Raw genomic sequence first — 21,401 nt, forward strand, 5'->3', positions numbered from 1 at the left:
ATATAGATTAGAGTGAATCTATCATGGAGTAGAAATCGAAGGCATTAAATTAGCAAGTTTCAAAGAAACACAGCTGACAGCAAGATTGAGAAAAAGGAAAGAAAACTTATGGAGAAAGATGACAAGAAAGAATGACAAAAGACAGAAAAAAGGAGAGGACACAGAATGGTGAAATGGGTTTGCGTTCTTTTAATCACAAGGTCGAGCAGCGGTATTCAAAATTTCGCACATATTCAACTTAAAAGAATTTTGCCTAGACGTGTCCTCCTTATGTAAAAGTTTCCATCGTGTTTAAAGATGGTAAGAAAGATATAATTTCTGGCAACTTGTAAAGATTGACATTTTTAAATAAAGTTGTCACAACACTCTTTTGACCGTATCTGACCAGTTTGATGGAAAGAATGGCAATTTCATCTGGTTCGACCTCAGATAAAACACCCAGCCGGGAGCCGGCCCACCGTGGTGCCCATGCGGGCACCTGTTCTGAGTCGAATGAGATTTCATGCTCCATAAACTCATCTGGACTTGTGCTTTTGTATTTTCTTTGTTTCTGTTTTCCTGGTATTTTTAGCAAAACTTCTTTGGACTCTCCAACTTTTCTCACTAAATAAAGAGAAAAAGAAGTTGAAGTCTCTGATTAAAATGGAAAAGCAGAGCCCCTCGCAGGATCCCAGTGGCCAAGGCAGGGGGCTGGCCCCACGGGAGAAGGCTGGATTGAGCCTGGCAGAGGGCAGGGTCTTGGGCATGACCCCCTTCTCCTCTCTAGCACTTCAGACGGGGCTGATGGGAGAAGATGGAGACTGAAAAGATTGTGGGATGTACACCAAGGATTGGGTTCTGCAAGGGGACGGGCGGCGGGTGGCTGTGTGGCCACATGCTGTGTGGTCCCTGCCCAGAATACTGGACGAGAAGTGAGGGGAGAGGCCAGGGGTCTTGCCAACCACCGAGAGCCGTGCATGCATGTCCTAAGACCACCCCACTCTCAGAGACCCATGGAGCCTGCAGGGGGCAGCCTCAGCTTTAGCAGCGCCCACCCCAAAGCAGCACTCCTGCCTCTCCAGAGCCCTCTTCAAGTCAAGTTCAGCCCAAAGAAAGCGGGAAGGTCAGAGCAGCGAGCAAGGCTGGCAAGCTGAAGGAGACAGGCAATCCCCCAAGAAGGCCCCACAAGGCCAGGGGAGCCCCTACTCAGACACCTGATGCACGTCGGGCCCTACACACCCCGACACTGCCCCGTGTCCCATTCTCTCTTGTTCTCTGGGCTCCCACAGGCCCCTGCTGCCTCCTGGGACCAGGCCCTTGCTGCCTTCAGCGTGTTTACACAGGGAAACAGCATCCTGTCGATTCTGATACATTTACAAAGTGCTGATCCAGAGCAATGGTGATCGTCCCCCCCAGCCCTTTTTTTAGAAAGCCCAACGGTGGCCTTTAATCCTCCCAGCAAGATGGGCTTCATTAGCCCTTTCCCCAGACTGAGAACCTGAGGGTAAGACGAGGGGAGGGTATCGGTTCCTCAGGCCATCGCAAATTGCCACAAACTGGGTGGCTGAAAACAACAGAAATTCATCCTCTCCCAGTTCTGGAGGCCAGAAGTCCAAGATCAAGGTGTCAGCAGGGCCGTGCTCCCTCGAAGGCTGTGTGCGAGGATTTGTTCCATGGCTTTCCCTTAGCTTCTGGTGTTACCCGCAATCCTTGGCATTTCTTGAGTTGCATCTCTTAACTCTCTGCCTCCATCGTCACGTGGCCTTCTCCCTGAGTGTCCCTTCTCCTTCTTTGCAAGGACACCAGTCATGTTGGACGAGGGCCCACTCTATTCCAGTATGACCTCAACTTAACTAATTACGTCTGCAACAGCCCTGTTTCCAGTAAGGTCACATTCTGAGGTATGTGGGGTTAGGACACCAACTTAGCTTTTAGGGGACACGGTTCAGCCCATAACAGGAAGTGACTCACCCCAGGTCACCTGGAGGTACAATCAGAACCCCAGTTCCAAGCTCTGAATCATGGCCTGAGCAGCCTCTTATCCCAAGGGGACCCTGACTTCAACCTCCCCTCACACTTCAATGAGTCAGAGACCAGCATGTGGTCACTTTTGTGCCCAGCTGGCCCCTTTGGGTCAGCAGGGCTGGCATAGCTATGGGCCCCCACTATCGTGTCCAGGGACACTGCCCCCAAAGGCGGCCTGGTCAGCTCTTGGGTGAGTCTCCCTCTCACTTCCCTTTTGCCCACTCCCGTGAAGGGGCTGGGGGCTCAGGCTAGTCTGGGGTGGAGGGAGGGGTGAGCACACCCTTGACATGGAGGGTCCCCAGGGGAGAGGAAGAAGAAGGTCCTCCTAGACAGGACAAGTGTAGAGACATGGGGAGGCAGCTTCTTCCCCAGGGCAGCAAGTGCCCAGGTCCCCCTTCCCCAATTCCAGAGGCCCAGGGTCCCCCCACCACCCTCCTCTGTGTTCAGGGGAGGTTCTGGGCCAGTGGGGAGGCTGCGGGGCTGGCTCAGGGCACCAGAGCCCACAGGGGCCTCCTGACACGAGCCTGCTGGGGTTTTCCAGAGATAGGAACAGAATGTCCAAAGTTCTTTCCTTCGGCTTCTTGAAGTGGGAAGTGGGGCAGCTGTGGCCTCAGAGGGCTGGGGCAGGGTGGGGGTGGGGGGTCTGCAAATGGCAGACAAGGCCAGCTCCCCTCCCAGCCTGGAGCCTGGGCTGAGGGGAGGGGGGCAGAGAAACCGGGGACCCCAGATGTTACCAAAAGTTCTGCATCTCTCCTACACCCTGGACCGTCATCCTGCCTCTCCCCCCAGAATAAATGGGGAGATAGAGAGGAAAGACCATGGGACAGCAAAAGAAGGGGAGAGCCCAGCTCTTCGGCCCACTGGCCGGGTGACCGCCCTGGGCTTCATTTCTTCCCTGAGTGTGGAGACAACCACGTGAAGTGCTGGTTCCTATGGGCCCCCGGAAAATGTCACTTCTCTCCCCTGACCCAAACTGCAGGGGAGGGGAACAGGACTGGACAGACTGGATGTGAGCATAGGGGGGGAAGGGGTGGCAGACTAGGCCCTCCCCCCAACCTGGAGAGGCTGCCGACGGGGGCCAGGGAGACCCCAGGACCGCTTTGAACAGATTGAGGTTGACGTGCCAGGAGGCAGGGAGTTCAGGCCTGGAGCAGGAAGAGAGGCCACTACTGATCACTCGTTTCTTCATTTGTGTAGCAAATACGAGTGTGTTAAGCTCTGTTCTAGGTGCTGGGGACACCACAGGGACAAGACGGAAACCCTCACTCCCCTGCAGCAGACAGACAACAAAGGACAAGCTCTCAACTGCAAGTGGCTCTAATAACCAGCTTATTGGGGAATCTCAACTCATCGGGACATAGACTTGAAACGATTTCATTTTTCCAGGCACTGCCCTCGACTGTGCCAGGTGGAGGCCCCTTTCCACTGTAAGGAGCAGCTCCCTTCCCAACATCCGGCCAGATTCTGAGCATTCTCCACCTGCCAGGTAAGAATCTTCTTCTGGGCATCATCCATTGAAACTCCAGTTTCTCACTTAATGTAAAGCTCTTCTTGCTGCCTTGAGCTCAGGGCAAGCTTCAGAAGCTCCAGAGGGGGTGGGAGGGTGTGGGGGGTCTCTTTTCCTCCCCCGTCCTTCAGTGTTGGGGTAAGGAGAGAGAAAGGGGCACCTGCTCCTGCTTTGCCTGGAGCAGGGAGGCCCAGGACCACAGCCGCAGCCCTAATGCTGCTCCAGCTCCTTGTCTATCAACAGAGCAGAACCAAGGTGCCCGCTCACAGGAGGTTCCCTTGGGGTGGCTCCCCTGGGTACAGGGACCCGTGCTCAGCAAGGCCTCACAGTTGGTTTCAAAGTCTGCTGCCACAGCCTTAAAATTCTTGATAATTGTTGAACAAAGGGCCCTGAGTTTTCATTTTGCCCCGGGACCCCTGCAAATCACACAGCCAGCCCTGCCTGCCAGACAGGTATATTGCAGCCACGCATAGCTGGTAGCCGCGCACCACGATGCACTCTGCCCCCCACACTGCAGGGGTCCCCGAAAGCCTGAAGCCACCAGTCTCATCCACACTCAGGACCAACTCTCAGGCCTGCAGGCACATGTGCATCTGTAAATTCTTAGGGACCAGGAACCTCAGGGTGGGGATATCAGCCTCTTCCCACTCTGCAGCCTCATCACACTGTCACTTCGGGAGTCTCAGCTGCTCAGCGAGTCCTCTGGCTAAGTTGACTCCATCTAGGCACTGAAATGCCACCCTCTCCCTCTTGCCAGCGAGGAATTCCTGGGACCTCCCCGCTTCCTTCCAGCTTGGCTGGAGAAGTGAGGGCAGATGCTCCTTCCATCAACACTGTGCCACCCCCCACCCCCCACCCCCCACCCAGCCCAGGTCTTCCCCTCCTGCCCCACCCTCCCCCTCCTCCGACCTGTCCATTTGGGGGAGGGGCAGTGGGGAGGGTGTGGATTCTGACAGGGGTTCAGCAGTGAGATCTGCAACAGGCAAGCAGGTCTGGGGGGAACTTTCCAGTCAAGGAGACCATGTGAGGCCGAGCCCCTTGTAACAGGCTGGAACCCCACTGGACAGACTGCAACAGGGAAACGACAGCTCTGAAGAAAATACAAGGGCACCCACAGTGTAACAGAGAATGAGAGGCACTGCGGGGACAGTGGCCAGAAGGCCTCTCCATCACATGCTGGCAGGAGAGGCAGACCAGGAGCAAGCGCACCAACCACTGATAATAAACCCAACGATTTCATGAAATGTGCATTTAGACATGCTTCTCAAGAGGGGACCTGTGTAAGTGGATGAAATTAACCCGGATTTGGGGGTGGGGTATATACGGAAGAGGGGAGAGGGCTGGCGACCCAGCTCTGCGCACAGCAAGTAGAGGCAGAGAAGGGTGAGCTGGGTTTTGAGTGGAATTGCAATCTGTGCTGCGAGGCCCTGATTTTTCTTTGGCAGTGGCCGGGTGTCTCCCCTGAGGGAAGTTGCCGCGCAAGAGACAGTAAATAGACCAGTAGCTCCTGGTCTGTCTTCTCCTCCTGCCTCTCGCCTGGAAGACAAGTGGAGGCAGAAGGGAGGCAGGAAGGCGGGGTAGGAAGGCTTTGTCTGTGCTCTGGCCTGGGCCACCTCACTTTGGCAGGATCCAAGCACTGAGGGACTTTGTTGCTGAATGGGCAGGAAGTGCACCCCTTGCCCAGGGGAAGTGTCCACAGGGGGCTTGGGCTGGGGGGTTTGCTCCAGGCCTTAATCCTTTCAACCTGGATGCAAGAACCTCTGGGCAGAAGCTCGAAAGATAGGTCGAAGCTGTCAGCCTCTCCACTCACCTTCTGTGCTTTTACCTTACCTCGGTGGCTCTCTCTTGAAACCACAGATAATCTTCCTTTGGACACTTTCTCAAACCTCTGTTTATGCTTCAAACACAGTCTGTGTGGAGCTAATGCCCACTCTGCCAAGAATTTGGAGATCATGGATAAAAAGATACTCTATCTAAATATTCACCCTATTTCGATGGATAGATGTGCTGATGAAAAGAAGTAATTTCCAACTTCATGATATTCACTTAGGATAATCCATACTCAAAGTGTTTTCATGGCATTCCTGAATCAGAGGTATGATCTCTATGAAGTGTGGTGGTGCCTGCGGAGGGGAAGGTGGGTGCATACGGTGGTGTGTTGGTAAATGTTGAACAAGTGGCTCTCCAGGGGGAAAGAGCTCTGATTCATAGCATTTGCTGATTTCCATGGTGTAAATACTCTCACCCTGGCTGATTTCAAGCTACCAATGTGATGTCACCGAATGCAGACTTGGGAAGAGATGCCAATAATTGGCTCTCAGGAGCCAGGAGGAGCTGACTCCAGCACACCCCTGGGTGGGCGGCGTACTCCAACAGAGTCCCAGTGGGTTGGAACCTCTTTGTGGTCAGTGCCAAGAGAGATGGGAGAGAGCCCAAATGACGGGCATCACAGCGATCAAGGGGAAAGAGTTTCAGGGAGGAAAAAGGTTGTGGGCATTCTCTGCTGCTCAGTGGCATGGAAGAAAGAGGCTGGAGAAGCTGCTGAATTTGGCCACCTCCTCTCCTCGTTTCACCCATCAGCCCCCTGGGACCACCAACTCAAGGCCCTCTGCAGGCCTGGGGCTCTGTCTTATAAAGGACACAGGTTCCCATTAGAGGCTCATTCACTTGGGCAGAAGGAGCAACGGCTGGAGTAGAAAGGACAACATGTTACCGAGGAGACATCATGACAGAATCTGCTCTAGAAAAGGACCAGGCCTGCCAAAACCGCCCTGGATCACCAGCGTGAATTGGGGTGTCAGGATTTTTTTTTGGCCCCAGGTCATTGTGCTGGGCAGAAGGGCCACCTCCTCTCTGGCCCAAGTGGGAACTCGGCCCCAGGAGAGCAGCTTATTTGTGGCTCTTCCCGTGAGACTCCAGAAGACTCCCTCCTGCCAGATCAGAGTCATAGCAACTGAGAACAATGCTGGACGGGCCGAGCGGGCTCTGCACAGGGGCAGGGGGTCTGGGAGAGCATCAGAAGCTGCTGGGGCCTGTCCTCCCCGAACTGGGCCACTGGTGGGGCCTTTCATCTCCTGCCTTCCTCTTGGGGCCACTCCGGCATCCGCCTGCCTCTGTCTCTTCCCACCCACTACCCCCAGTGCGGCAATTACGGCGCTAATTAGGACTCTTTGATCATCTTTAGAAATGGCCACATTGGGGAGGGACGCTGCCAAGCAATTAGGGGCAGAGAGGCTGGGAGCTCGGGCACCTCCTCGGGGGGTGGGGCTGCAGGGGACCCTCAGACACCCCCTGCCCCCCCTCTCTGGGAGTGTCTGCTCCCAGCATAGCTGTAAACTCCTCAGGGAATAGAGGCAGATGGGAATCCCGTCCCCTCATCCGAGCCCTGGAGACAGGGCCAGCCCCTGCTCACCAGGCCCCCTCTGCCTGGCCCCCAGCCCAACCGTCAGCTCTTCTGGCCTGTCCAGGCCCGTTTGATGGAGCCGCAGAAACAAGGGCTCCTTTGACAGCCAGGGGGGCCTCAGAGCTGGGATGATGAGACTTCAAAGGTGAGGGTCAAGCCCACTACCCTGTTCCCTCCCCCAACGCTGGCCCCCCACCTCCTGTGTATCCCTCCCTGTCTGTCCTCTATATAGCCCCCCAAGCCCCATTCTCTTGTGGGCTCCCGGGAGTTAAGGGCCAGGTGAGGGACTGACCAAGGGAAGCGGGTAATTTTGATGGAAGAGAATAGACTCAGATGATTTGGGGGCCAAGAGTTCAGTGCCCAGGGGCAGAAGGGCAGCGTGAGGCAGGCACCGAAGGATAAGCCCCCGGAAGGTGGACACCAAGGACAGGGTCGCTTGCCCGGCTCCTGGTCGCCATGCTGCTGGCTGTGCTGCTGCTGCTGCTGCTGCCCCTCTCAGACCCGCGGTTGGCCCACGGGCACCCACTGTACATGCGCCTGCCCCCCAGCACCCTGCAAGGTGAGCCCAGGCTGGTCTGAGGGAGCGGCCGAGGGGGGAGGAGCATAGCGGAAGTGGGTAGGGGAACATGAGCTGGCCACCCACCTCCCAAGGACCCTTGGCCCCTTCTGCCCACCCTGCCGGGAGAAGGAGCCAGGAGCTGAGACCCAGGTGGGAGAGGAAGGGGGAGGACGAAGGTGGAAGGGAACGGTAGCCAGCAAGCACTGCTAAAGGATGTGCTTTCGGGAAGGTTCGCGTTTAGCGGGGAGGAAGGGGCCCGGGGCAGCATCCCCTTGGCTATCCAGGCCCAAAGGTGGGCAACTCGACCACAATTATTTTGTGTCAATAAGCCTGAGTTCTGTGATGTCCGTACCTTTGGGGTGCTGTTTTTCCTTCAAAGTTTTTAAGGAAAGGTCCTTTCCAAAGATTCCAGCCCAGCTCAGTTGAATAACGGAGATATCTTGGGCTGAAAATCTGGACCGCCTGCTCTGAGCGCTGGACCCTGGGGCTGTCCCTCCTCCCCATTCCGCCCCAGTGCGCCTGGAGCCCAGTCTTTCCCTGTGGGTCTTCCAAGGCAGGGCTTGGGGCTGGGGCAAGAAGGATGAACCTGAGGCTCCTCCCCAGCCACTCAGGACTTGTGCCCCATATCCCAGCAGCTCTGTCAGCCCAGGGGACAAAAGTGTTGCAGGCCGCCCAGAGGAGCGCCCTGTGGGCTGTAAATCGAGTGGCGATGGAGCTCCAGCACAGACTGCACGAGTGCCGGGGATGTGGCAACACCACCGCCCCATGCCCTGGTGAGCTTGCACTGACCACCCTGGGCGGGGTCTCCCGTGCACCCCATCCCCTCCCTTCAGACTTGACTCCCTCTTGGGGACAGAAACTGGGTGGTGCTGCAACCAAAACTACGCTTATGAAGGTCTCTCTAAGTGGAAAGGGCATGCCAGGCTTGGGGCACAGCATGTGCAAAGGCGGAGGGCAGGAACAGTCTGGGCTCCCTTGGTGAACAGTGAGCGGTGTGTGGCTGCTAGGGGGAGAGGGAACAGAAGGGGAGCCTCAGGGCAGAGAGAGAGCTCAGGCCCAGCCTGGGGTGGAGGAAGGGTGGGAGGGTGGCAGCGAAGCTCAAAGGTCTGTTTCTCAGCAGGACCTGGGCGCCCCAGGCCTCAAGGCCCCCTCCTCCAGGATCCACCTGAGCCAGGTGAGGCTGGATAGGCCCCAGGGGGCAGGGCTGAGAGCAGGGTGGACCCTGGAGAGGCCTCGATGGTGGGGACGGCCAGGACTTGTCCCTCGTGACGCCGCTTCCGCCTTTCCAGGGCCGTGTGGCGAGAGGCCCCCGGGTACTGTCAACGTGACGCGGGCCCACGGCCGCATCGTGGGGGGCAGCGCGGCGCCGCCCGGGGCCTGGCCCTGGCTGGTGAGGCTGCTACTCGGCGGGCAGCCTCTGTGCGGCGGCGTCCTGGTGGCGGCGTCCTGGGTGCTCACGGCGGCGCACTGCTTCGCGGGGTACGTCCGGCCCCAGGCCCCTGCCCAGCCCGGGTCCCCAACGCAGGATCCAACTCTTCCGGGGTCGTCGGGCCGGCGACTCGCGAGAGGGCCGGTCTTTGCTGCCCCCTGGCGGCGGCCCCCTCCCCAGCTCGCCGCCTGAGGGCACCCACGCGGCCGAGCCACCGCGCGGATCTTGGGGGGGGGTGCCTCGCGGTGCGCATTCGGGCCGCCGCTTCTCCCCGGCCCGCGCCCCCTGCCCCCAGGCCGAAAAACACCCCGGCGGCGGGCTCGCTGGGTGATGCCCGTGGGCGGAGGGCGGGATCGCCGGGGGACCTCGCCGCATCCTTGTCCTGCGTATCACTAGCCATTCGTCCCGCAGCGCCCCGAACGAGCTTCTGTGGACGGTGACACTGGCCGAGGGTTCCCGGGGTGAGCAAGCGGAGGAGGTCCCCGTGAACCGCATCTTGCCCCACCCCAAGGTGAGAGGGCAGTCCCGAGGCCCTCAGAGCTAGGAAGAGCATCCCACGCCACACCCCGTTGACCTTGCGCCACTGCCCCCTCCCCAGTTTGACCCGCGGACCTTCCACAACGACCTGGCCCTGGTGCAGCTGTGGACCCCGGTGAGCCGGGCAGGGGCGGCGCGCCCAGTGTGCCTGCCCCAGAGGCCCCGGGAGCCCCCTACAGGCACTGCCTGCGCTATCGCGGGCTGGGGGGCCCTCTTCGAAGGTACCGGGCCGGGCCGGGTCTGAGTGGGCCGCACACGTGCTGGGGTGACGGAGTTTGGGAAGGGTGGAGTGTAAGGAATCTGACCTAGGCTCAGCTGTCTTCGCTAAGTGCTGCTCCATCTTGCAAAGGGGGAGGAATCCAGGAATAGAGTGGGAGGGGGACCTCGCCAAGTGGGGGCCCCTGTCCGGCAGGCCTGAGCTCCCTCCGTCGTTTCCCTGTAGACGGGCCTGAGGCTGAGGCGGTGAGGGAGGCCCGCGTGCCCCTGCTCAGCGCCGACACCTGCAGAAGGGCTCTGGGGCCGGGGCTGCGCCCCAGCAGCATGCTGTGTGCGGGCTACCTGGCCGGAGGCATCGATTCGTGCCAGGTATGAGCCCCAATTGATCGAAGGTCGATGGATGGGCTGCTCCCCAGGGGCGGGACAGCCTCCTTTCCTTCTACAGGCAGACTGTCACTCAACTTCTTTGAGTTTCTGTGTCCTCATCGCTAAAATGGGTACAAAACTGATAACTCTGGTAGAGCTCAGAGCTGCTGGCATATGATGGGGGCGGGTCAACGCAGTGCCCTCTTTCTTGGCTCGGGTCCCCGCAGGGTGACTCTGGAGGCCCCCTGACCTGTTCTGAGACTGGCCCCCGCCCCAGGGAGGTCCTGTATGGAGTCACCTCCTGGGGGGACGGATGCGGGGAGCCAGGGAAGCCCGGCGTCTACACCCGTGTGGCCGTGTTCACGGACTGGCTTCAGGAGCAGATGAGCGGTGAGCGCCTGTTCCTATTCCCCCGCCCGGAGTGTCCCGCTAACAGCCCTGAGACGTGCCCCTTTCCACCTCGCCCGCCCCAGCCCCTTCTGCGTCGGGAAAGCCTGTCTCGCTCCAGCGAAGGGATGAGGGGCCCAAAGCGGGGGCTGAGCTGGCCTCTGCTGCCCCCCTCAGCGGCCCCCTCCAGCCGCGAGCCCAGCTGCAGGGAGCTTCTCGCCTGGGACCCACCCGAGGAGCCGCTGGCAGCCGCTGCCACGCCCTGCGCCTTCTACGCCCACTTGTGCCCCGGACCACCCGGCGCCTGTGCGCGCCCGGCGCACCAGCAGTGCCTGCAGCGCAGGCGGAGATGCGGTCAGTCCCGTTCCCAGGGCTGGGCCAGGGAGGTAGGGGCCCTGGCCCACGTCTGACCGCCGCTCGGACCCTTGTCCCGCCCGCAGAGCTGCGCTCGCTGGCCCACACCCTGCTCGAGCTGCTGCGGGGCGCCCAGGAGCTGCTCGGCCCGCGCCCGGGGATGCGGCGCCTGGCCTCGGCCCTGGCTCGCCCGGCTCCGTGGCTCCGGGAGTCTGCCAGGCACCCCGTCCGCGAGCAGCGGCTGCACCCAGGTACCCCGCGCCCTCGCAGCCCAGCCCCGGCCCCACTTGCACGGCCGAGGCGTTCCCCTAACCCTGCGTCTCCCCAGGATCGCGGGCTGCGGGCGCTCGGTTCCCGAAGCGGAGGCCCGAGCAGCGCGGGGAAGCGAACGGTAATGACGCCCCCTGCCGGCCATAGGCAGGGGTGTGGGCCAAGGGCCGGCCGAGGCGGGGAAGGAATTGTCCCCTGGGTCTGCACTGCGAAGCGGTTACGCCGTGGGGCATGGGGCAGACCCGCTCTCCCCCTCCGCCGCAGTAGGGCTGATGACTCTTGGGGGGACTTATGGCTTTGGGCCCTCATCAGTATCAACAGAGATGCTGGGCTGGTGTTATCACTTAACCTCTCTGAGCCTGCGCCCGCATCAGCCGCCTGAGAAGTCCGCCTCCTGGGAGGCGGTCCTGAGGTAATGGTGGGAGCCCCACCGCCAGCTCCATGCTGGTGTCAGTTCTCGCTCATTCCCGGGGCCCCTCTTCCTGCAGGCTGCCCCGGGCTGGAGCCCCTTCGGCAGAAGCTGGCCACCCTCCAGGGCACCCATGCCTGGATCCTGCAGGTCCCCCCAGAGCACCTGGCCATGGACTTCCATGAGGCAGGTCCCTGGCTTCCCAGCCTCCTTCACGGTGGCCTCAGAGAGCTGACCTGACCAGCAGGGCGGGATGGGGGGTGGGGGGCGGGGGGGGCGGGGGGGGGTGAGGAGCGGGGTGGGGGGGGGGTTGGTTGGTTGTCCAAGGGGAAGGGGGTAGGGAGGGCAGCTGTGCATGAGCTGGGGTGCTGGGGAGGGGGGAAGAGGGGAGTGAAGGGCCTTGTGGAGGGTCTCAGTGAGCAGGAAGTGTGTGGGGTTGTGGAGGGGCGTAAAAGAGGGGGGTGGGTCTAAATGGGAGTTTCTGGGACCAGGAGGAGAGGGACCTAGAGAGTAGTTGTGGGCTCCTGAGCTCTCTCCTCCCTCGCAGGTCCTGGCAGATCTGGGCTCCAAGACGCTGACCGGGCTCTTCCGAGCCTGGGTTCGGGCGGGCTTGGGGGGCCGGCACGTGGTCTTTGGGGGCCTGGTGGGCCTGGAGCAGGCCACGCTGGCTCGCAGTCTTCCCCGGTTGCTGGTGCAGGCCCTGCAGGCCTTCCGCTTGGCCGCCCTGGAGAAGGCAGAGCCCGAGGGACCCCAGATAGGTGCAAGGCAGGAGCGGGGGCTGGGGAGGACCAGCCACCACCCACTCAGCCCTCGTGTTCCCCCAGCCAGGCCATGAGCCCTGGTCAGGACTTACTGCTCCTAGGGGCTGGGAGGGGTTCAGGGAGCACGATGACAAACTGTCACAGCCATCGTTGGCTGGTGGGTGAGGGTGGGGTGGGAGTCCCAGGCCCCATGTGTCTTCCCAGATTTGCCATCAGAAAATCACAGCTGCTCTAATAAACATTATTTATGACCCAAGGAGACAATTTTGGCTCTTTCTTGGGATGGGAACTGGGTGGGTGGGCATTAGATCTCTGGAGAGGGGGTGCCCAGGCAGGGCCTAGCCTCCAGAAGCAGTGTCACAAAGACCCCAGAGAGGAGCTGCTAAGCCCCCCATCTCAGCATACATGACTGCTTCCCAAGAAGTGGCAGCAGCTGACTGCCTGTCCCCACTCCCCATCCGTGGCTGACCAGCGCTGTCCCCCCATGTCCGGTGTTTCCATTCAGCCCCCAGCGCTAGCTGCGGTAAGTACCAGCCTGGGATCTTTGCCTCATGTCCTTGGGCTCCTGCCCGGCTGGCCAGTCCCTGTCCCCACGCCCTCATTGCCCGCCCTGGTTCTCTACCCTGCCAAAGAGTCTAGAGGTGTCAGATTGCGTTTCCGGCTGCCTCTTCCCTTGCCCTCCTCCCCTGCACCTGTCCCCTCCTGCCACCCACCCACATTCCCCAGCCCTGGGGACAGAAGGCGCAGACACCAGAGCCAGCCAGAGGGACAGGATGGAGGGGCCTGTGGTAACACTGGGGCTGCTGGCCACCCTGGTCGTGTGTGGTAAGAGTGGGCATCACCCGCCCCGAGGGTCCCTCAGGATGCCCACCTGGGTCCCCCACTGCATGGTCCCCTCCTGCCCCCTCCCACAGGGTGCTTCCTCCAGCAAGAGGCCCAACTCCCCACTCCCGCTCTGCCATTTCTCCCTGGAGGGTCAGGCCACCAGGACCCCACTGCTGGGGAGTGGTGGGACTCCCCCTGCTCAGCCCAGCTCCATGGCCCAGCAGGACCGCAGGCCAGCTTCCTTCCTGGGCCCCCGCCCAGTGCCCCGTCCCTGTCCCCCCAACCCCAGGCAGCTGGGGCCTGAACGAGGAAGAGCGGCTGATCCGGCACCTGTTTGAGGAGAAGGGTTACAACAAGGAGCTCCGGCCCGTGGCGCCCAAAGAGCGGGGCGTGGAAGTCTCGCTGGCCCTCACTCTCTCCAACCTCATCTCCCTGGTGAGGGGCCCCTTTGTGGCTGGGCAGGGGACAGGAAGGCAGGGACAGCTTCCCGGAGGCCTGGCTGTCTCCCAGACCAGGATGGCCATGGAGGAAGCTTGAGGCCCCCGCCAGGCCCATGGCAGCTCCCCTCCCCAGGAAACAGGCCCTGGCTGCTCCCGATGACCCGTGCTGCCCACAGGCCTCCGGCTGACACCCTTCCCCTCCAACTTCAGCTCTGGGGTGCCCCCCATGTCACACTCATGACACGCTTCAGAGGCCATGCGCCCTCTCCCGACGGGGAGTGCTTGGGGCAGGAGTCTGGTTGGGCCACTGCCTGCCATGGTTTCCCCTGGGTGGCAGCCGGAAGGAGGCATCGGTGAATGTGTGCAGGGGTGGGGAGGAAGCATGGGGATGATGTGGACCCTGGGGGACAGTCCTCCTGTGTGATTACAGAAAGAAGTCGAGGAGACCCTCACCACTAACGTGTGGATAGAGCACGTAAGGAGAACACCCTACTCAGAGCGGGGGTGGGGGATAGGATGCAGGGCCCAGGCTCCCCTGTGCTCACTTCTGCTTGGGGATCCCCAGCCTGCCTCAGACACTGTCCTCCAGGAGGGGCTGGCTCCTCCCTATGGAGAAACCCCAGGCACAGCTGCCCTTCCCACCACCTAGATAGGGCCTTCCGGTAGATTAGGATTCTTCATCTATGGGAAAATTATCACAATATCCTGGTTTTATTAGAAGACATTCTCTGCTACCTATTAGAAGTTCATAATACAGATATAAATTTTCTCCATCCACTATGGAAATAGTGCTCCCTTAGTTGTGCAGTGCACATCATACACAGCTGTACATGACAGACTAGAGTCACCACTCTGTACCCACCTGCCCCAAACTCTTTTGTCACAGCTCTCAGACCCTGTGTAGTCTTCCCCCAGGGAAGTGGGCGAGGGGAGTGGGGGAGCCTGGACAACAGCAGAACCCACTGCTGACATTCTTTTCGGGCTTCCAGGGCTGGACAGATAGCCGACTGCAGTGGGATACCGAAGAATTTGGGAATGTCAGCATCCTGCGCCTGCCCCCTGACATGCTGTGGCTCCCAGAGATCGTGCTGGAGAACAAGTTGAGCCGCAGCCCTCCCTGGCCTCCCCTCCATCACTCCACCCGCCTTCCTTAAGCATCTTGAGCCACCCCTTCCAGCCCCAGGTTTCTGATGCCCCCCCCCCACTGCCTCCCCCGGCCCTCACTGTGGCTCTTGTCTCCGTCCCCCAGCAATGATGGCTCCTTCCAGATTTCTTACTCCTGCAACGTGCTCATCTACCCCTCTGGCTACGTGTACTGGCTGCCGCCCGCCATCTTCCGCTCCTCTTGCCCCATCTCTGTCACCTATTTCCCCTTCGACTGGCAGAACTGCTCCCTCAAGTTCAGGTGCAGTCACTTCTCTGGTCTCCTGTCATCCCAGGGCACCAGGGCCTGGGGGAGGAGAATGACGCACCCTCAGGCAGAGGCCCCTGCTCTTTCCTGATTAGAGGCCCCTTCCCTCAGTACGGCCCCTCCCCAAGTGACCGCCCGTACTAGCTTCTCCCCCACCCTCTGCCCACTGCCCTCCCCAGTTCACTCAAGTACACGGCCAAGGAGATCACCCTGAGCCTGAAGCAGGAAGAGGAAGAGGGCCGCTCCTACCCCGTGGAGTGGATCATCATCGACCCCGAGGGCTTCACAGGTGCTGGGAGCAGCGGTGGGTGGGCGGGCAGGCCCCTCAGACACTCACCCATGGAGAGTCACGTCGACACCCCCCAGAGAGGCGCATGTGCGTACACACACCTGGGACACAGACACACAGGGACAGAGATGTGCAGACTGACACAGACGGGCCGACACACACCAACCCACAAACGCACACACATGCTCTCACCAACACAAAGCCAGTGTGTCAAAAGGAAAAGAAACCCAACTTGGGGGATTGTATGCCAAAGGCACAGACAGGCGCCAGTGCCCCACTTCCTCCCCTGCCCAGGCCAGAAGGGTCCCTGGGGATGGATGTAGCCCACAGATGAGGGGGGCGACTGGTCTTTCTAACCCCAGAGAGCCCCCATCCCCTGTCTGTGACCAGGCTCACATCTTTTATGGGCCCCCCCTGCTCCTCCTGCCCATCAGAGAACACCCACATCCCACTGGTCCCCAGGCTGCTGCACGATGTTTGGGAAGGGGCTTATCTCCCTGCCTTGTCATCCCCAAGACTTGTTATTTGAACCTTATGTGGCCTCAGCTTCTGTGTTTTCCAAGGAGAAAAAAAAAATCAGTCTCAGAGGAAAATTTCCCGCTTGCAGATCAAAACTTCTGTCCCAGCCCCCAGGGAAAGACACCCACAGACAGACCCTGAGCCCTCCTCTGCGCCTTCCTTAGGGCCCTGCAGGCAGGCCTGGCTGCTCCTGCAGTCCAGCTCATCTACCCAGCCCTCGCCCACCCCGGGGCCCCCTTGGCCCCCTTGCCTGGCCTGACCCCAAGGCATCCATGTGCCACCCCCAGAGAATGGGGAGTGGGAGATCGTGCACCGGCCGGCCAGGATCAACGTGGACCCCAGTGCCCCGCTGGACAGTCCCCACCGCCAGGACGTCACCTTCTACCTCATCATCCGCCGCAAGCCCCTCTTCTATGTCATCAACATCCTGGTGCCCTGCGTGCTCATCTCCTTCATGATCAACCTGGTCTTCTACCTGCCGGCCGACTGTGAGCCTCAGCATCCGCCCCAGCTCCCCGGCAACCTGGGGCAGCCTCACCTCCTCCCCACGGGCACCCAAGCATTGGCCACCCCAGCCCTGCCCCTTACCTCCTCCCGGGAACCAATGGGAGTCACCACTCCTGAGTCTCCTTGCTCAGGGTCCAGGCATGATGAGCATGTGGCCAGCCAAGGGGAGGGCTCTGTGACCCTGTCCGACATCCCCCAATTGGAAGGGCCCCTGGGGGTTCCATCCCTCGGGGACCTTACTTCTGCCTCTCATGATGGGCTTCCCAAGGACCCTAGGGAGAACCACTAGACTGTTCCTCTGTCAGAGCAGAGAGGGGATCTGTCATGGTCACCACTGTGTGACCGTGGGTCTGGCACACAGGAGGCCATCAGCTGTTGAGGCATGGGCAGATGACAGGGTCTCTAGGAAGCCAGGGCCTGGGGGCACGCAGTCAACACTCACCTAGTTCTGGAAGGACACATGTCATCTCTGCTCCCGTGGCTGCAGAAGATTTACCACGAGCCGGGCATAGCACATCCCAGGGACAAAGCGACGCAGCCCCTGGCAGACCAGGAGTGTGGCCTGGGGGTGGTGGGGTGGGGGAAGGTTTCCTGGAGGAGGCGGTGCTTGATCTGGAGATGGGGTGGGAGGCACACTGCAGATGGAGCAAGGGCGTGGGGTGGGGCGGTGGACCTGTGACCCAGCGGCCTCTGCACAGCGAGCTCAGGAGCTCAGGTGGAAAGAGCAGGGCGGTGCTGGGCTGGAGTCTCGGAGTGAAGGGCTGAGAGAAGGAGCGTTGTCCTGCTGGCATCCTGGGAGCTTCCTGTGCAGAGCTGTGATTCAGGAGGGCTGAGTGGCAGGGGATGGGCTAACTGACAACAGCTGGTGTTCCCTGAGCTCATACCCAGGGCCAGGCGAGCCATGAGGTTTAAGCCAGACTCTTTCACTTCATCCTGGCAACATTTAACAGTTGAGAGAACTGAGGCGCAGAGAGGTTAGGCTACTTACCCAAGGTCACCGAGCCAAGCCAGTAAGTAGCAGAGCCAGGATTTGAACCCAGGCCCTCTGACTCCATAGCCCATGATGTTAATCAGGGCACTATGGCACTGTGGACAGTGGTGCAGGGGCCACAGTGGGATGCTCTGGGCCCGGGCCCAGAGGTCGCAGCTAAGTCCGGGCTCCCCCAGGTGGCGAGAAGACATCAATGGCCATCTCAGTGCTCCTGGCTCAGTCCGTCTTCCTGCTGCTCATCTCCAAGAGGCTGCCGGCCACATCCATGGCCATCCCCCTCATCGGCAAGTGAGTGACACCCTGCCATGCCACGCCCCGTCTCGCCCAGCCCCTCCCCAGCCCGCCCCGGGGCTCCAGGCTGAGCATGTGCCCACAGGTTCCTGCTCTTTGGCATGGTGCTGGTGACCATGGCGGTAGTGATGTGTGTCATCGTGCTCAACATCCACTTCCGCACACCCAGCACCCACGTGCTGTCAGACGGGGTCAAGAAGGTGAGGGCTCTCGGCAGCCAAAGGCTGGAAACTGTCCCCACATCCCTCTGCGGTGAACTCACACAGGGGTGTGCGTATAAGTACCCCTGCTCCACACGCCTGCGTGGACGGCTCCCCCAGGTGTAATGTTACAGAAAGAAGCCAGACCCAGAAGAGCACAGACTGGCGATTTTCTTTCTACGACGTTCAAAATGGACCTTTAGTGCTAGAAGTCAGGAGGGTGGTTGCCTCTGGGGGAGGGTAGGAATTGATGTAGGGGAGGTGTGAGGGAACCCTTTGGGGATGATGTTCGATATCTTATCTGGAAGGTGTTTACACGGTTAAACACTTCTGTAAAACTTCACCTAGCTATATGCTGAAGATTTGCTCATACTCCTGTTTGTTATACCTCAATTAAAAAGGTGAGGACTGTGGGGCCAGGGGACCCAGGACGGGGCTGTCCTTGCTTCTCGGCCACTGCAGGGCCACCTGGCTGTTCTGGGACAGCTGAGGGTGGTTTAACAACTTTTGTGGGTTTTAAGCATTTTAAAAAGAGAGCTCAGCATTTGGGACATTTTTCTCACTTTTTTGTTTTTTATATATAATTCATTTTCAAGAAATGAGTTCTGCTCTGTGCTGTGAGTAATAGGGAGAGTTGGAAGCAATCTAAGTGTCCATCAGTAGGGGATCGGGGGATAACGACAGGGTCAGACTGGGGAGCATTTTGCGGCAGCCGGGGGTGGAGTCACAGATGTTTGGATGTGTGAAGGTTTGTAAATGGCCTTCCTGTGTCCCCCTGACCTGCTGCAGCTCTTCCTGGAGATCCTACCCGAGCTCCTGCACATGTCCCACCCGGCGGAGGACGGGCCCAGTCCAGGGGCCTTGGTCCGGAGGAGCAGCTCCCTGGGCTACATCTCCAAGGCTGAGGAGTACTTCTCACTCAAGTCCCGAAGTGACCTCATGTTCGAGAAGCAGTCAGAGCGGCATGGGCTGGCCCGGCGCCTCACCACCGCACGTGGGTCCCTGGTGGCCTGGGGCTTGGCCCATCCACGGGAGGTGCAGGGGGCAGGCCTCATGCCCACCTCTGGCTTGGTGTCCACAGGCCGGCCCCCAGCAGGCTCTGAGCAGGCCCAGCAGGAGCTCTTCAGTGAGCTGAAGCCAGCTGTGGATGGGGCCAATTTCATTGTCAACCACATGAGGGACCAGAGCAATTACAATGAGGTGAGTATCGACAGAATTGCCATGTATAGGTGTTCAAGTAGTACACTGATCAAGTGTATCCTATCTTAAGGGGCACAGTTGCCCTCAGAGACACATACCAACTTGGATGAGGGAGTTCACAGTGGGTGCAGATTTCAGGCCCCCCAGGGAGCACCAGCCCCTGACTAGAACCCCACAGCAGGACACTGGGCCAGGCACACAGGCTCACAGCTCTGCCCTGTCAAAGCCACACTCTGGGCATCCTTTAGGGTCCCTTCTTCCTCCCAGCTGCCAATAACTTTCTGTCCCTGCTTAACTCCGAACATTATTTGGACCCAGCCAGACATTTAAAAGGCAGCCCTATGTGGTTGTTCAATATTATACAACTTTTTAAAATTCTCTCTTGAGAAAGGGGTGCCTTTTTCCAGTTCACGGAGGGGTAGCAGCCAAGCGGAGCGGCCAGGAGGGGTGAAGGGGAGGTTGGGGGCCGCTCAGCCTTCCTCAGCCCCAGGGCAGAGACTCCTGGCGCCCACTCCACTCCAGCCCCCGGAGCCCTGCAGGAGTGGGGCGGGAGGCTGTGGCTCTGCTCTTGCTCTCCAGGACAGACAGAACGACGAGCTCTGCCTGTGGCTGGAGGGGGCTTGGGCTCTGGACCTGCGCTGGGGACACGCCAGCATGTCCATCGGCTGCAAGCCGGAGGAGGCCCCCATGGATACACGAGGCTGTGCCTCTGTCACTGGCCCCGTCTTGGGGGTGGGTCTGCAGTTTGAGGGCCCTCCTCACCCCACTGTCTCTGCCCTCCACCCCCAGGAGAAGGATAGCTGGAACCGCGTGGCCCGCACCATGGACCGACTCTGCCTGTTCGTGGTGACGCCCATCATGGTGGTGGGCACAGCCTGGATCTTCCTGCAGGGCGCCTACAACCAGCCTCCACCCCAGCCTTTCCCTGGGGACCCCTTCTCCTACCAGGAACAGGACAAGCGCTTCATCTAGACTGGGCCCACCTGGCCCAGCTCCCAGGGCAGCTTTGAGGGGGGCCCTTGGGCTGAAAGGGATGGGCCTGTGGGCTGTGGGGGAGTTGTGTGGACAGGGATGTCTCAGAGAGGAGAGGCCTAAGAGAGGAGAGGCTCCCTGGGGAGGCCAACTCCTAGCCCTGAGACTTGAGCCTGTTGGTCCTACAAGGCTGCAGCGGAGATGAGCCAGGCTTTCCTGAGACCAAGGGAGGGAGGGAGAGGCTGCAGTCCTCACAGCAGTTCCTTTGCAAATAGAGACAGGAGCCCCCAGAGAGGTCGGAGAGTGGACATCGGCTGTGGGGTGAGGCAGGACAATCTGGGGGGAGTCAAGGGGTGACTCAGGGGCCAGGGAGGATGCCACTCAGGCCTGCCTTTTGGGAGCCCTCTGTGAGCGGTCAGAAAGACAGACGCCTCTTCTTGCCTCCCCCTCGCCCAGGTCAGGGTAGAGCGGGTGGCATCCTGTGCCTTCACTTCCCGGCTCCTCCAGCCACCCTTCTCTGGCCAGCCCCTCAGCCTCGGGCTTCTGAGGCCCCACCTGGAGCCGAGGTTGGGGGCACCTCCCTCTCCAGGCCCCTTAGGGAAGGAGGATTTTGGCAGAGGTGGGAGCACTGGGGTAGCAGAATGGCCTTGCCCAGCCCTTTCTGCCTTGGCCGCTCTGTCTGGGTCCCTCCAGGAAGCTGAGGACCAGGGTGGAAGCATCCAGAGACCAGAGGTCAGCCCATCAACCTCAGGTAACATGCGCCACCCTAGATCCCCAGAACTCAGCCCTCCCCCCAGGAGTGTCCCCTCTTGGGCACCTATCCCTCTTCCCCAAAGCAGGGCTGCCAGGCAAGATCTGGGACATACTTAGACTAAAAGGTTATTCATTGTTCATCTGAAATTCAAATTTCACTGGGCATCTTGCATTTTTATTTACTAAATCTGGCAACTCTGCCCCAAAGGGAGCCCCCACCAATCCTATCCCAAGGGCCTGAAGCTGAGGCTGCTGGAGCTGGGAGATGAGGTTCTGTGTGGTAGCCTGCCTCCAGGATGGCCCCAGTGATCCCCAACTCCTGGTATTCACATCCTTGTGTGGTGCCCTCCCACACTGTGCCAGGATTGGTCTGTGTGACTGACAGAATGAGGCAGAAGTGATGGTATGTCACTTCTGAGATTAGGTTATAAAAGACATTGCACTCCAACCTCTCCCTCTCTTGCTCTCGCTCCCTCATTGTCACTCTCAATTGGATCTCTCCCTTTGGGGAAGCCAGCTGGCATGATAAGCAGCCCCACAGAGAGCCCCCAGGGCAAGGAACAGAGGCCTCCTGCAGGCAGCCATGGGAGTGAACTTGGAAGTGAATCCGCCAGCCCCAGCAGAGCCTTCAGATGAGATCACAGCCCCATGAGAGTCCCTGAGCCAGAACTGCCCAGCTACGCTGCTCCTGGGTTCCTGGCGCTCAGAAACTGTGTGAGATAATAAATGTTTGCTGTTTCAAGAGACAAAGTTTTGGGGTAGTTTCTTACACTTGCAGTGTGACCTTCGGTGAGCCTCTCC

At 59.9% G+C, this 21,401-nt stretch overlaps 2 protein-coding genes across 3 annotated transcripts; both read left to right on the top strand.

The window, feature by feature from the left end:
* Positions 1–6,528: 6,528 nt before the first annotated feature.
* PRSS56 (serine protease 56) lies at positions 6,529–12,459 on the top strand. 2 transcript variants are annotated; one of them, XM_070618560.1, is made up of 13 exons: positions 6,529–7,473; positions 8,109–8,246; positions 8,594–8,647; positions 8,763–8,952; positions 9,314–9,413; positions 9,501–9,660; positions 9,882–10,024; positions 10,299–10,411; positions 10,586–10,762; positions 10,849–11,013; positions 11,091–11,153; positions 11,521–11,627; positions 11,989–12,459. In XM_070618560.1, exons 1-12 carry the CDS (start codon positions 7,371–7,373, stop codon positions 11,624–11,626), a joined length of 1,512 nt encoding a protein of 503 aa, XP_070474661.1. In that variant the 5' UTR covers positions 6,529–7,370; the 3' UTR covers position 11,627; positions 11,989–12,459. The 2 variants fall into 2 exon arrangements, with proteins under 2 accessions (XP_070474661.1, XP_070474660.1); XM_070618559.1 differs by having other exon boundaries at positions 7,240–7,473; positions 10,249–10,411.
* Positions 12,460–12,940: 481 nt separating this feature from the next.
* On the top strand, positions 12,941–21,350 carry CHRND (cholinergic receptor nicotinic delta subunit). The gene is made up of 12 exons (XM_070618561.1): positions 12,941–13,027; positions 13,317–13,462; positions 13,898–13,942; positions 14,457–14,566; positions 14,717–14,872; positions 15,058–15,167; positions 15,974–16,174; positions 17,361–17,472; positions 17,561–17,675; positions 18,465–18,669; positions 18,757–18,875; positions 19,665–21,350. Exons 1-12 carry the CDS (start codon positions 12,976–12,978, stop codon positions 19,845–19,847), a joined length of 1,554 nt encoding a protein of 517 aa, XP_070474662.1. The 5' UTR covers positions 12,941–12,975; the 3' UTR covers positions 19,848–21,350.
* The last annotated feature ends 51 nt before the right edge of the window (positions 21,351–21,401 follow it).

The sequence above is a fragment of the Equus przewalskii genome, chromosome 5 (assembly GCF_037783145.1).
Source record: "Equus przewalskii isolate Varuska chromosome 5, EquPr2, whole genome shotgun sequence".
NCBI classification, from domain to species: Eukaryota; Metazoa; Chordata; class Mammalia; order Perissodactyla; family Equidae; genus Equus; species Equus przewalskii.